General features: G+C 39.4%; 1 protein-coding gene and 1 long non-coding RNA gene across 3 annotated transcripts in view; one reads left to right on the forward strand and one right to left on the reverse strand.

The window, feature by feature from the left end:
- LOC148108910 (uncharacterized) overlaps positions 1–15,645 on the forward strand; it is a 189,357-nt gene that overhangs the window by 78,696 nt on the left and 95,016 nt on the right. The window lies entirely within an intron of this gene.
- GRM7 (glutamate metabotropic receptor 7) overlaps positions 5,675–15,645 on the reverse strand; it is an 853,586-nt gene continuing 843,615 nt past the window's right edge. The window contains exon 10 of one of the 2 annotated variants that reach the window (XM_087866838.1): positions 5,675–6,864. In XM_087866838.1, the coding sequence (XP_087722964.1) occupies positions 6,815–6,864 (50 nt within the window). In that variant the 3' untranslated portion in view covers positions 5,675–6,814. The remainder of the gene's footprint in view (positions 6,865–15,645) is intronic. The other variant, XM_045808129.2, reaches the window with a different exon arrangement.

The following is a 15,645-nucleotide window of genomic DNA, read 5'->3' on the forward strand; positions in this document are numbered from 1 at the left end:
CTCAATAGCCAGGTGCAGAACTGGCTGGAAAGCTCTTTGTTCAAAGGAGAAGGTAAAATATATATACATGCCAGTTACTCTAACAATGGATGCTGCTAGCTGGCTAGCTGACTCAAAGTTAGAATAATTTCTCCCTAGGATTTCCCTTTATTGTAGTGAATAGGTCCCTGCAGTTGAGAGACAAATGCAGTTTAGCAACTATGGAACCAGGTGTGTACACAGCTGGGGATCTGCCTGCTTGGATCTGCATATCCTCTTGGAGCCCACAGGAGCATAAAACACAAAGTAACATCAAGCAAAATAAAGAGTCAGCATGTCCACATTTTCTAAGTAGAAGAGGGAGCAGTGGCGGAAAAGAAGAAATGCATTGAGAGAAGTGTAGATTTGGGTTGGAGTGTTGTACAGTGAATCTGGTTGTGTATCCTGAAGAGCTCACCTCTGGGTAGAAGTGCAGCATCTGCGAAATGCTTGACACCTCATCTAGAATGCAAGCCTCTTGAGGACAGGAGGTTTGGCTTCTTACTCCTGGGTCCCCAAGAATTTAGAGCAGTGCCTACTATGTAGTAGGTGGTCAAATTATTTGTTGATTGAATGCTCTACCACTGCCCATCATAACACTCGAGGGACAGTGAAGAGAAAATAATTGCTTTTCTGAACCAAATTCAGGCCAGCAAGGAAGACCTCATGAAGAAAACAGAGGAAAGCACCAATGTCATGTGAGCTCCTGAGCCAGGGGGTAGCAGCCTGCCCACGGCCAAGTGGACATATGAGATTTTGGAGAGACAGATTTCAAAAATGTCAAAATATAGTAATGAACCCAAGATCAGATATAGGAAGATGACAGACTTAAGAGCAGGAGAAGACACTTAGAAATAGAATTCTGAATCTCTGGTCAGGATCCCAGGAAAGGAGAGAAAAATGATTTAAAAAGACAAATATGGGTGTATAGCAAACTTTCCATTGAGTTGGTTTTCAACCAATTTATGCAAAAGCTGGAAGATGGGAAAATGCAGACTACCACAAAATAGTGACCTATAAGAGTAGTGTTTGAAGCCTAAAGTCCAGAATGAGTGGAGGTGTGCAAAAATTAGTTAGATCTGATAAAATTATCTTTTGCTTTGTTTTAGCCTTTTGTACAAAGCCAGAATGTGGGAAAAGTCCTACGGGCCCTTAGATTGGACCAGTGGTTCTCAAAGTATGGTCCTTGGACCAGCAGCATCAGTATCACCTGGAAAAGTGTTAGAAATATAAATTACCAGCTCCCACCCTGGAGTACTGAGTTAAAACTTGCAGGGGAGGGAATGGCTTAGCATTTTGTGTTTCAGTAAACCTTCCAGGGAATTCTGATACTCACTAAATCTTGAGACTTTCTAGATTAGAACATTAATCCTCCACCCTACACATGGGAAGCTTGCAGAGAAAAAAAAAATGTCCAAGCTTTACCCCAGAGCAATTAAAATGGACCCTCTGTGGTGGACTCTGGCCGTGGGTATATTTGAAAGCCTCTTGGTGAATTGAACGTACAATCAGGGTCAAGAACCAAACTCCAATTCAGGTACCAGCAGTGCCATCATATCCCCAAGGAGTTTACCAGAAATGCAGAATCTGAGGTCCTTCGTGCTGAATGAGAATCTACATTTTTAACAAGATCCCCAGGTGATTGATAGGGACATTAAAGTTTGGGAAGCATTTTTATAAGATAAAAAGTTAAAGGGAAGAATCAGAATTTGTACCTTGCCTCTACTTTATTAATTTACTAATTTCTTTTAAAGGGGGAAAAAAAAGACGAAAAAGCCAGGATAAACACAACCACATGTGAGACATGAAGCAGAGTAAAGGTTTGGAGTCAAAGAAAGGCAGATGCCAGGAAAGCCATGTGAATGAAAGAAACAGGTATTCTGTAAGCCTTAGGTGCTTGATTTGCCCAGAAACCTCTTTTGACAGTACTAGGGTTATTCATTAGCCAACAAAATAAATACGTTTGGACAAAACCAGGGTCAGCAATCATTGTGTGATCCCAGGCCATGGTGATGAGTTTGGGAGAGGAAAGATGTCAGGATTGTGCTGTAGGTTGCAAGCATGCCCTGTCCTCCCCTCTCCCCTTGAGGCATTCTGGGGAATGGGAGTGTGTCCAGAGTCCGGAAGTGGTACACCACGGCCAGAGCTTCCAACGAGGAAGACTTGGGGAATAACTTACGAACTTGATTTGATTTGATTCCATGGCAGGAACAGGGAAAATGATCAAGCCGATGTCTTATTTATTAATACTGAGAAAAAAGACAACCCTAGAAGCCACTCATGGTTCATGAAGTAATAGGATTGTTGGTCTCTTAGGTTTTGTGACAGAGTCAGAAATAGTGTGGATATAGTGTGTTGATACTTACAAGCCATGACAAATGGCCTTTGCTTTGGTTCCTTTCTTCTTATTTTTTATTAGACAAAAGAAAATAACAGAGGGTGAATGTTCCTGCAGTTTTGGGGGGTTTCTAATTAAAGCGATAACCATACTTATATCTACCTAATGCTGAGTAATGCACCAAAGTCAGCCTCGTCATGGGTCTCTGGTAGAAGCCTCGAAGGCCCTGCTCTAGGCTCTGTCATTTTCCAGGATAGTATCCCTACCTCTGCTGAGAGTTAGTAAAGGAGATTTATCACTACTCTGATGGGTGGAAGGGTAGAGAACAGATACAAATATCAGGATCTAAACTGACATTCAGTCGAGGGCATGATAAAGCAAATTTTACAAAAGGAAAATTTACAGAAGAGAAATGACAAATGAGGCGATACAGCAGCAACATTAGCAGGAGGGATCGAGGGATTTGAGTTCATTGGAGCCTAATTGTCTTTGTTTGTGTGAAGTGGTGGCCAAGAGTGCTGTGGGATACCTTAGGCATTAATCATGCTGACAGCAAAGAAGTGGTGCTCCTTCCCACTTGGACCCCAGCCACCCTATCTCCAGCAGCGTTGTAGGGTTTTGTGTTCAGACTTGGTTAGCACATTTTGATTGTGAAGTTAACATTCGGACCAAGTTCAGATAGAGTGGCCAGATGGATGAAAAGACCCGAATCCATGTCCTACTGATGTTGTAAGATGAGGACATGAAGGGCCCCGGGAGTGTGTGGATTGCCTAGGATTACATAGCTGATACGTGCTCTGACCTAGAAGTTGTGATTCTGAATCTAGTACCTTCTTGCCATCTTGTCTCCCTCGCTTCTTCAGATGAAAGGGTTTCTGACGTAGCGTATCCAGCCATCTGTGTCAACTTTCCACTTCCGAAGACTGGTTCACATTCTGAGGAAAGGACGCACTGCATCAGAGGAGGTGCTCTCCCCTTTACTGCTAAGGCGGAGTGTGCCATGTTCACGTCTCGCCTGTCGCTTCCTCTGGATCACCTGGGTCTTACCTGTCCTTAGAGACCCATCTCCAGCCCTTCTTGCCACACAGAGTCCTCCAGCCCTTCTCTGTTCTCCTGCTCTTTACCTTCATCCAACCATTCTTCCTTTTACTGATTGCTTTACAGATATTTACAGAATGCCTACTCCTTGTCAGGCCCTGTTCTGAGTGCTAGAATATTACAAGGAAAAAAACAGATAATGTATCTTTTCTCCTAGTTCTTATTGTGGAAAGGGACCAACAAAGACAAAGAAACAAATCTAAAAAGTCAGGTAATAAATGATACAAAAATAGATAAGTAAAGCAAGTCAGTGGATTCTCTGTGATGTAGGGGGAGGAGGGCTCCTCCATTAGATCAGCTCAGAAGAGACCTCTGATGTGATGATGTTTAAGAAGAAACTGGAAATACTGAGGAAGTGGCTGCATTGGGGGAGATAGTGCTAGGCGAGAGGATAGGCATGAGCTGTGCTAAGTATATGTGAGGAAGAGCAGGAAGACCTGGGGGGCCGTGGCATTCATTCTGCTGCCTTTCATCCGTCCATTTTCTATTACATCTGTCCTTGGGCTACAGACGTACCTCAACTCTGCTTCCTGGTTGGGAAGGGAGGTTGTGGAAGATGATTAGAACTGTGTTTTGAGGATTATAAATTGAAGTATATAAACTATATATTGTACTGCATATGCCATGCATAAGGTATATGATGCATATAACATATACAATATGTATTAAATGTATATGTAAATATATAATCTACATAATGTATATAAATAACAGTTCCTTATATAGTGCTGTAGAAGGTTTAACTTTTATCCTTGTCATTGTCTTGATCACTGTTATCTCTGAGGATCCAGGGGCAGAGCAAAGGTCCTTGGCAGTAGCTCTTTCCAATCCTAGATAGGATCACCTGCACTCTTGCTTATACATCGGAATCATTGGGAAAGGCTCTTACGTGATTTCTTGGTGAAATAAATTGTTTTCCTACATGGCCAGAAGTCAGCCTGGCTTGCCCGTGTGCTCGTCTACAGATTGTGTTTGCATGTCTGGAATGAGAAAGCGCTGTGCCCTTCATTTTAAGTCAAGAAGTAACCGCGTGGTGATGCTGACACTAGCTCACACATGTGGCAAGTCAATCAGGGGCCAAGCAGTGGTCCAAGCCCTTTGCATGGATTTTTTCCTCTTAATCCTCCTAAGTCTATGAGATATGTAGCACTATTAATGTGTTTTCCGGTGGAGGAAATGGAGGATTCAGAATGTTTCTGTAATGTCCCCCAGGATATCTAGCAGGAGGGGAGCCAGCTTGCACACTCGGTTGTTTGGCTGTACGACCTGAAAATGTGGATGGTCCAAAACTCTTATCTGCTGTGATTAGCTTTTTATCTCATTGGTCTATCGTTTGAAGGGGGTTTAAGGGATAGGAAAAGGTGGGAGATATTTTAATTTTTCTCAGTGTGATACTGAAATGAGATCTCTAGTCTTTGTGTACACATTTCCTGAGCCAAGGTTGAGCAGCAAGAGGTTAGTGGATTCTAGACACAGTAGAAAATCAGTCACAAGTAGATCCACAGTGGGCCATTTAAATCCATTTAAATGGATTTTGGGGCCTTGCCCTCAGTGCAAAAGACCAGTGTCACCCTCTGTAGATGACATTCTTTTGTGCTTCTGACACCCAAGTTAGTGTGAGTTTATCCATGACGGTATTTCCTACATTTGAGTTTAGGGAACCCCAAGTCTTAATCTTGCTGTCAACATGGCCACCATATTTGTTTGCAAGTACAGACAAATGCATTGTTGTAGTAATCTTTACTTAGATCCTTTGGTTAAGTTTCACAGAGACATTTATCTTTTCACTCACTTGCCCCCAGATTGTTTATTGAAGCTAATATTTCTTTATTTTCTCTTCCCTCTGACACTTTTTCTTAATTTCTCCATTTATTTATTTATTTATTTATGTTTGTTTGTTTGTTTGTTTGTTTGTTTGTTATATTCAGTTAGCCACAGTTTGGCTCTTTTTGATGGGTGGCTTACTGAGTCAATTTCTGAGGGTTGTCAGGTCTTCAATTTTAAGGAAGCAAAACGCATGGGCTTTGTGACGCTCCTTTTTTATGAGAGCATTTAGTACTTCTGGGTTTTTCGTCTACATTTCAGATATGGCTTTACTTGTGAGCTTAGGCTTGTTTCTTTAACAGGTTTGGTGGTTTTCAGTGTTCCCTGACTTAAGACTTTATGAAATAAGCTATAACTAAAAGGGAATAAACAACTAAAAATATTTATTTCAGGAAATAAAAAAGTTAACCAAAGTATTTTATTGGTACATTCTTGGACAATATCACAGAATTGAAAGAGAATGGAAAGGGGGAGTTTTTCAGCAAGGGTGTTTTTCCACTAAATTGGCACATAAGCAGCAAGATTAACGAAAGTACTTATTACAAACAGTAAAAAACATACATGCTTCTTTTTAAAGTCCTTATCACACTGGTCAGTCATAGGGGGGCATGAACAAAACCTCAAGACATGAAAAATCCATATTCTTTTCTTCAAATAGCTTAATCATTATTAAAATTATTGCAAAATATCCATATACCTTAATTAAAATAACAAAAGAGAACACAAATACAAATATTGAACATAAATTATTAACATGTACTGTAAAATACATTACTGGCATGCATTCCAAAGATCAAGACCTCTATTCAGTTCAGCCAATATCTTCCTTTCATGAGACCTATCCTTATACCAAAGATAGGTGGGACATACTTTCTCAGCACAGTTTTTGGTCTTTAAATATCTTTTTTTGTCTTAAAAAAAAAATAACATGATTTGCAGTGGTTCTATAATCATAAAGTCATTACATACGTGGTTTTAATTTCCTTTTTTTTTTTTGTCTGCCGAGATCTTTCTAACATTTGAATTGTTGCAAAATTTTTCTACATATTCCGCCGTCTGAGAGAATAGGGCTGTGTGGAAACAAGGCATTCGAAAACAAACAGTGAACCGAGGTACAACATTAGATGGCAAAGTGCAAAAGTCCTCACAAACTGTACAGAAAATTTCAAAACCTTGCAGTCTGGAAGTACATACGTAGAAAGACAGGTCAGCCCCAAAACGTTCACTGTGGCTCTCGGTGGTTCATCCTAAAGAGCCTGGGTGGGACTTGAGTCTCAACATTCCCTGTGGTAGGGAAGGTCCAAAATTGCAGCCGAGTTGGCAGTGCTGATGCCAGTGACTTATTAAGCCAAGATAAAGTAAGAATATTTCATAAAGCAGCTGTGTAGGACACTTGGATCCTCTAACGTTGGTCTCCTGGCTGGGGGTGCTCCTCCGGTGATGGGCAGCGGGCAGGACCAAAAGAGTCCTGTGCCAGGTTGGGTGACGAAGTAACTGAGGGTCTTCCTCCTCCATGGTTCCATGGAATGAAACGGGTTAGATAACCAGGTTATTATAACTGACATACTTCTTTTTTGCAGCAGGGCCTGAAAATAAAAAGTAAGAGTCAGTTGTAGCAATGACCTTATTCACAAAGGTAGAAGCAGAATTAGTTCTGGGATGACTTGGGTGCAATGTCAAGATGGAACAGCGCACCAGTGAGGAACACACAAATCACTTTGGATTGCTAGGACTCTTTCTAAGCTTTTGTCTACTAAAAGCTGCAGTGCCCAGCAATTCGTAAACCATCTGTGCTCTCTATTCTGAGATGTCTTCAGCCTCCCTCTTCATGGTTTGTAATGGTTAGTAAATTAATTAGTGGATGCCATGGTTTCTAATTAGCCGGCCCTAACCTTAGAGGGCCCACCCATGTTGCAGTATATTTTGTCGTGTGATCTTCCCCCAGACCTTCTCATAATAAGTGACCATTGCCTGGGACAGTTCTGTCCCGGGTCATTGCGATTAATTTCGGTTGACTACAGATTAGGTCAGCCAGTGCCTTCTTCTGGTTAGGATTCACACAGTCAAATTACTAGTGACTGACTTATACGGTGTAATCATCAGTAAGTTGTAACTGGTGATTCGTGGAACTATTTCCACCAATGTTTGAGGCTCACTTAAATCTCACCATGCACGCCTTCTATTTGTTTTCTTTAAATAATAGAGTAAGTTACTTTTCTATTTTGTTCAGTGATTCTAGAACCCAGTACTACTCACTCATTCATTCACTCATTCATTCATTCATTCAGCAGATATGCATCGGTTGCCTACCATACGCCAGATATAGGGCTAGGCACTGATGATCAGCTGATGAGCAAATCAGAGTCTTTCCTGTCCTCATGCTGGAAACAAAGACACCAAGATCCCAAAGTATGACTGATTTACATTATACTCTAGTTCTCAATACCAAGTAGTACAATTGCTGTGATGTGACCTGTTCTTTATTCATTAGATCTTAGTGGTTCTGCATCAGCTTCTGTTGGACACAGAGTAACTGTCACGTAGCATTTACCCATGGCTTATTTTACTTACTGTGTTTTATTCTAAATAGTATTGTTCATTTAATGTAAACAAGTAACAAGAATTCTTCCACACCTCTTAAGTAGGGATTCATATGAGAATTTAGAAGAATGGAGAAGACACAATAACATACTGAGAGAGAATTTCTATCTGAACTTTGAGTACGTAGTGCAGCCAGTATATTATAGATACATAGATGCATGTGTACACTATACAAAAAGACAGATTTTATTTTCTGGATTAAAAATTCAGGCTGTCCTGGTAAATTCTGATTTGAAGACTCACACTCATTTATCTATTAAATCGCACTGCATTTATTAACTGAAATTAGAGGAGAAAATAGAATTATATGACATTAAGGACCTCTGGAAAATCTGGCCATGAACTGGGTCATGCTGCATCCTCCTTGATAAATACATGGTGTCAGTAATGCCCCAGCCTTCTAAGAAGATTCCCATTGTCAATAGAGCCTTCACTGTCTTCACTGATATCCTTGGTTTGAGTATAAAGAGAAAAACTTCCTAAATGTTTCTCTTTACTCTGAAGCCCTTTTACAGTATCATCGCTAGAAAACTCCAGCAGATAGTTGCAAGAAATAATCACAGCCTGCCTTGTCAAATGGGAATCTAATTATCCTCAGCAAAAAAGGGGAGGGGGGATCAAACAAAAAACCCAGAGGTTTAATGACCTAAATATCTGAGATTACCTCTCTCCTGTGATTATTGTGTGACTCTCTCCATATAAGCATAACGGTCTTGTGAAAAAAGCAAAACATATTTGAAATTCCTCAAGCGGGTTACTTGAAAACACCAATTTCTCTGCAAGAGTCTTCACCAAAAGAATAAGGAAGTTAGAAAATACTGTCCTTAAATCATAAATCGGATCATTGGTTTGCATTAAACTGTCATCGAGATGAGGTTATGTTGTAAAAAATTCAAAACGATAATGATAGTAGTAGAAATTCACTGATGTTTGGCATGGATTATCTTCTTGTGTTTGTAAGCCTTCAGATGAATGCTGTTTATAAACCCCGCCTTACATAGGAAGGGTCTGAGGCTCGGAGGGACCAGCATTCCAAAATGAGGCTGATGTTTGAATCTACAGTTTGCTCTCCAGACCATAGTAGGAAGACCATGCTGCACTTGGACTCACCTGACCCAGGTTCTGATTCAGCTCTATCACTTGAGGTGTGACCTAGACCAGTCCAATGACATTGAACTTCTCTGAGCCTTTGTAAAAATGGGTAGAGTAATTGTTACCCTGTGGCCTGTTAATGGCATAAATGTATGAAATAGTTCAGTTTCTCATCTGGCAACATAATGCATAAAGGTATTTTTAAATTACAAAATTCTATACAAATGATTAGCCTCAATTCATGCTTTCTTGGCAGAATAGCTGAGGAACTTTGCAGCAAAATGCTAATGGAGTTGTGTAGGTCCTAGAATGGCAATTTATGTGCTTTTCAGAGCAATGCCCAATGTATTATAATGTTTATTTTTAAAATGTTCTAGCCTTATGAGTAAATAAGATAAGTACCAGTGGTGTCTGATAATTCCATGTATTTGAATAGCAATGTAGTTTATGGCCTAGAAAAGAAAATTGCTTAGCTCAAAATAGTTGTGCAGTGAAACACTTTCTAAGGAAATATACTTTTAGTATTTTAAAATAGTTAGAATTTTTTTCTCTTGTAAAGTTACAAGTTTTCTTATAAAGTTACAAGGAACATTAAGAATATATGGCAGGGTCCATATCGAATTTTTAAAAGTCACCTACATCAGTAGTTTTCAGAGGAAGGTATCTTAAAGAGTTGACGTTTATAATGGGGCAGTATTACGGATACTGGTTTTTGGAATGAATTACTTTGCTACTTAAAAATGTTAGACATCCATCTTACTATTGGTGTTTTGTCAAAATCAAACTGGATTTGACGTTAACTTGAACTACAAGTGAATTACTCGTTTTCTCTTTAATTTCTCATGAGACTTTTTGTCTCACAAAAGCTTCATTTCTCAAGTGTGTTCCATGGAACACGTATAACCCAGACTATGGAAGTGAAGACAAAAATAATAATAAATGGAGAGGAAAAAAAGTCTTATGGATATTATGAGAAACATTGAATTTTGGAAAACATAAATAAATATAAAATTTTGGATAAGTAAGATTGAATAAGCCTCTTTTCTCTATCCCATATTTAATTTCTTTATTTTTTTAAATAATAAGGAACTGTGTAGTTCATTGGCAATATTCCATCTATTTCTGTGAGCTCTTGTTAAAAATTTAAATATGTATGTAGATATATATACATATCAGTGTATGAATGAAGTGATTTAAACAGCCACAGAAAGTGTAGGCAGTAGTTTATCACAGCCTTGAAAATAGCAAATGAATATATTTACATCTTTGCTTCAGGTGCCCCTCCAACCACCCATAGGAAAAACACAGTCCGAGCCTTCCCTACTTGTCCACCCCCACTGCAAGTGCTTCCCTCCTTCTCCCCACCCAGGCTGTTACCCTGATGTGGGTCTGCATCTTTCCCAGTGAGGTTCATGCAGCTACTGTGTCTGTAGCTGCCCATAAAATAGAGAGAGTTTTGCTTTGTGTTTTTTCAGTTGCACAAAAATTATATCAATCTGTGCATATCCATTTTGCAACCTGTTATTCATATAACATTTTGGCTTTTATATTTATGTTGATTTGGTAATCATAATTACTATATAGTTTCTCGTATAAACATAGCAAAGGTTTCTAATTCTTTTTTTATTGATGGACTCTACTTACTTTATAATTGTTTTCAATAGCAAACAATGCTGGAATAAATGGGATTTGAAAACTGATATCATTTATAAAGTTAAATGGTAAAAAACTATAAACTAGGAGAAATTATTTGCATATTTAACTGACAAAGGATGGTTATACAACATTTTTAACATATACAAATGAATTAAAGATGATCTGATTTTTAAAAAATGAATCAAGTGATATCAAAAAGTAATTTGTAGATTAAACACATGAAAAATGCTCAACCTCATCAACTGGAAAAATGCAAATTAAAATAATAAAGAGATGGCATTTCATGCTCAGCCATTACAAAATAAAAAGTGTATTTGCACTGATACCACACACCAGGGGAAGTGTGAAGTGTGGATTCTGAGACTACTCTGGTAAGAATGGAAACTGGTATAATTGTCATGAGAGAACCCTACATACATAGCATTGACTCAGCAGTGTTATTTCTACATATATGCCTGAGATACCTTTTCACGTGTGCACACGGACACGGACGGGGCTTCTCAGGGCTATTAACATAATGTTGTGCTTTTTGATTCTCTAAGAGAATTCTCCTATAGCAGCTGAGCATCTAGAACGAATGAGCAAAGTGGGTCAAGTGTAGGATATTAAGGAACAGCATGAACCCTGATCCATTGAAAAACACTTGCCCCGTGTGACAGCATAATTATCTGTAGGATGTTACCCTAATTTAGTCAGATATTTCATTTTTTAAAGAAGAGCTGGACTTCTGTGTTGTTAGATAAAGTTTCATTTTTTATTCATTTGAAATCTCTTTTCAAACTTCATTTTTCATTTATGGAGCACATGTTATGTATTGGGCTCCCTTTCAGGCATTATAAATGCCTATTTTTTAGTACCAGGTTCAAAATCGTATTAAAACCTTGAGCAAGTCAAAGGAAAGAAGCCAGGGGCTAGAGTAAGTCTCTGGGCAGCCTCTTTGTAACTCTCTGATGCTGTTTGCACTGTTTTCCAACTTTATTTGACTGCATAGCCCTCTCCCCCCTTTTCAGTGGATCTCTTCGCACTCTACAAGAATGTACTTTTGGTTATTTCTTAAAGGTTGGTCCTGCCTATTACTTCCATCCTTTGTAAGCTTACCAAACTCAGGAACACTGTTTATTGCTTGCCTGATGAAACTTCACTCAAACTGACTTTTCTGTGAACCCATTCTAAGTGGTATCTGTGCCTCCCCTGCCCCCTGCCATTGCTTCCCTGTCAACCATAATTCACAGTTGTTGCTTAGTTAAAAATACTTTATTTTTTGTAAAGATTTTATTTATTTGTCAGAGAGAGCATGCACAAGCAGGGGGAGTGGCAGAGGCAGAGGGAAAAACAGGCTCCTCACTGAGCAAGGAGCCCAGTGCGGGACTCAATCCCAACACCCTGGGGTCATGACCTGAACCAAAGGCATACACTTAACTGACTGAGCCACCCAGGTGTCCCTAAAAATACTTTAAATGGAAGAAATTCTTCATATTATAGTTTACAGTTACTAAAACAAAAGAAAATACTTTTAGCTATTAGTTCTGTGGTCACTGGCCTATTTCCTGCCTGTTCGTTTCATTAGTAAAGGGCCTTAGCCCATCACTTAATGGCAAATGAGTATGTTACCTTCGATTGTTAATTTCCACTCAGAATTTCAAAAAAGCTAGTAAACTTCCTATATCTTATTTTAAAAAAAATCATTTTCTGATGATTTTTCCTAAATCTTTTTTTTCAATTGATTGTCATCTAAAAGTAGCATGTTACTTAGCCAAAAAGATGGACAACCCAAGGATGGAGAATATGATTACCAAAAAAATGAGGCAGTCACAGTTGTGCAAGTCAAACACTGATGTAAAAAAATCTGAGACTTTTCTGCATCTTCTCTGTCCCACCTCCAGCTCTAGCACAACAACTTACCAGGAGAACGTTGGAGTATTTGTCTTTATGTTACTTAGCTGGACTTCTTTTTTTTTTTTTTTTAAGATTTTATTTATTTATTCGACAGAGATAGAGACAGCCAGCGAAAGAGGGAACACAAGCAGGGGGAGTGGGAGAGGAAGAAGCAGACTCATAGCGGAGGAGCCTGATGTGGGGCTCAATCCCAGAACGTCGGGATCACGCCCTGAGCCGAAGGCAGGCGCTTAACCGCTGTGCCACCCAGGCGCCCCAGTTAGCTGGACTTCTTGACACAAAAAGCTTGGCAGGGGTGAAAATGCAATTAGCTAAATATGTCAGGATTCCACATCACCAGTAATTCTAATCTTGTCACCAGAGATCCGAAATCTGAATTTCTGCCCATATATCCAACCATCCATCCAATAGAATATTATTTATTTGTTTTTTTAATAATAATTTTTTATTATGTTAGTCACCACCCAGTATATCCTTAGTTTTTGATGTAGTGTATTATTTAGCGTCTGTTAAGTACCAGTCACTTTAATGCATGCTGATCTTGCAAAATAGGCTTGGAAGTTTGCAAGCTATTTGTTCGATTCTCATTCATTGTAAATTTGGATTATTTGACAACATTTAGAGAAGACTGCCATGTGCCATCAGCAAGGGCTTGGCATTTCCTTTGTTGTTTTTCCTATGTAACATGATCGGCATAAGGCAGGAGATCGTGGGCCATACTCACACTGAGAGGAGTCCCCAAAGCAAATTGGCACCTTCACCAACGTTGAATAAGGGAGGTCGTTCAATGGATGATGGGACTAGTCTACCATATTTGCAGACAATAGTAATCCGGGTCAAGAAAACAGAGAAGCAACATCTTAGAAATGCTTAGGAAAATATGTGCGGAGTGCTTGCTCCATTTTCATTAGGAACAAAGATATGAGTTGGGTGTAGTCCCCTTTGTTAAGGAATTTGCTTTATGGTTGGGGAAATGATGATAGGGCCTGCGATAAGTGCTTAAAGATATTTGACAAGGGCTAATTAACTCTGTCTTGGATGGGGGTGTTTTGTACTAAGCCTGAGAAGGCTTCTCATTGAAGTGGTCACTTCATCTGGATGATGAATGGGAAAATATAAGAAGGATGCAGGTAATTTAAAAGTATACCATGTTCCTATCAAGGTGTATGGGGAGGGGAGTCAGTTCTGGAACTGACGTTTGACAGAGCAGGAGGGTCAAGATAATTATTTCAGTAAATATGCATGCTGCCATACTACGTTCAAGACACTGGAAGTAGTGATGAACAAGACAAAATCCCTATGTTTATTTAGCTTCCCGGTGGAGTTTCTTGTCAAAGGCCTTGAATGCCAAGGTAAACCAATGGTGGTTGAGAGGCCTTGAGAAGCCATCAGTGATTTTGAAGCAGAATCTTCAACTTGGAGTTCCCTCCCTACAATGTTAACTAGCTTTCTCCTAAACTTGTTACCTCCTACTCCTTGTTCTCTTTATAGTTTCTCAAAGTCACTTGATTCAGGGAGACTTTCCTGACCTCCTCCAGACTAGTTAGGTGTCCCTGCTCTCTTGTCCATGGCTTCTCTACTTTTCCTTTGCCATACTTAGCACAGCCGGGGTGCATCATTTATTGCTCATTGCCCCTGTGTGTGTCAGCCATTAGCAGAGCAGGTGTAAGAATGGAAGAGACCCTTGTTTTTCCTAGTGCTTAGTAAGTGTGTAGTAGCAAGTCAGTGCTCTGTACTGAAGAATCACTGCAGAGAGGCTTCTGCTCTCTGAAGTCATTGTCGGATCTAGGAGCCTTTTAGGAGAGAAGGAGAGTTCTGCCCTACCCCCACCACCCCCGCCCCCACCCCAGAATACTTGGGAACTTCATTGGCTTTGTCAACCTTTTTATTTTTCCTTTTTTCCTCAACGTCCCCCTTGGTGCTATTGTATACAAAGCTATCGCGGTAACTCCTTAGATTTCATTTGTAACTTTTAAATCACGGTATTCTTTTTTTCCCCTTTTAGCAGCCACAGAGGCCCAAAACAGCCTAGCTAAAATTGAGAAATCAATTTTCAATTCTGCCATGAAAACAGTCAATGAACATTCTGGTGTTTCTTTAAAAAATCTAATTTGTTTTTTAAGATGTAAAGCATCAAGCTGAGGGTTACATGGTTCTTGGAAGATGTTTTGGAAGCAAATAGACTAGGTCTCTGTTAGGAAACATCTTTAAGCTTGGCCAAGTTAAAATCTGGGTAGTTTGATTGAGGCTATGTATGTTTTGCCCTAGAAACAAAAAGGATGCACTGAATTACTGCATCAAAGATTTCTACTTTTTCTTGTTATGCGCTCTGCCTGGGCATTGGAAAGCTCTTGTGTAGTTTGCGATTTCAGTCTCTTATGCCTCTGAGCGTTCTGGAGCATATTATGGATGCAGTGGTGCATCCAAGACTGAAGCTGTGCATGAAAGCCTGTCTTAAGGATAATGTCACAAATGAGGCAATAGTGACAAAATAGTAGCAGAGTAGCACTTAGTGTTCCTGGATGAAAAGCTCTAGCTAAAATCCAGGTCTTGCTATTTTGGGGTAGGAGATTCACAGTCCTTTCATTCATTTCTGTTTTCCTTAAGCCACTATTACTAAGAGTTCATGGTGTGCTAATGGTAGTTTGTTAAAAACCAATGGCACAGAGGTAGGGGAAAACAGTATCTTTGAACAACTTCTGCTTCAGTGCAATTCAACATATATTTATTGACCACCTACTATGCATCAAACACTATGATAGGCAGGGAAATTTAGCCATGTTACAGAGCTGCGCAGCCCCTGATTGTAGGGTGCTTACTTCCTATTGGGGAGAGGCAGATAATTTTTTTTTAAAAAAAGGTAAATGCAGCCAATTCTTGTTATTTGTTGTTATATTCTATAAAGTTGTCATAAACACTGAATTATTGAATACTGAACCATTGCTCCTAGGGGAAACACAAGGTTAGGTTCCTATGAGATTCTGGCCACAACATTTTATCAACCAATCAAGATATAACCTTGATTTATGTTTCTTTCTGTTTGAAGATGCCTTATTTAATATATGTTATTGACTGGTTATCATTGAACTCATGGCCAACAGAATTATAACTCATAGTGTTCC

The sequence above is a fragment of the Ursus americanus genome, chromosome 14, assembly GCF_024610735.1.
Source record: "Ursus americanus isolate L20-20 chromosome 14, mUrsAme1.1.p, whole genome shotgun sequence".
Classification (NCBI taxonomy): Eukaryota; Metazoa; Chordata; class Mammalia; order Carnivora; family Ursidae; genus Ursus; species Ursus americanus.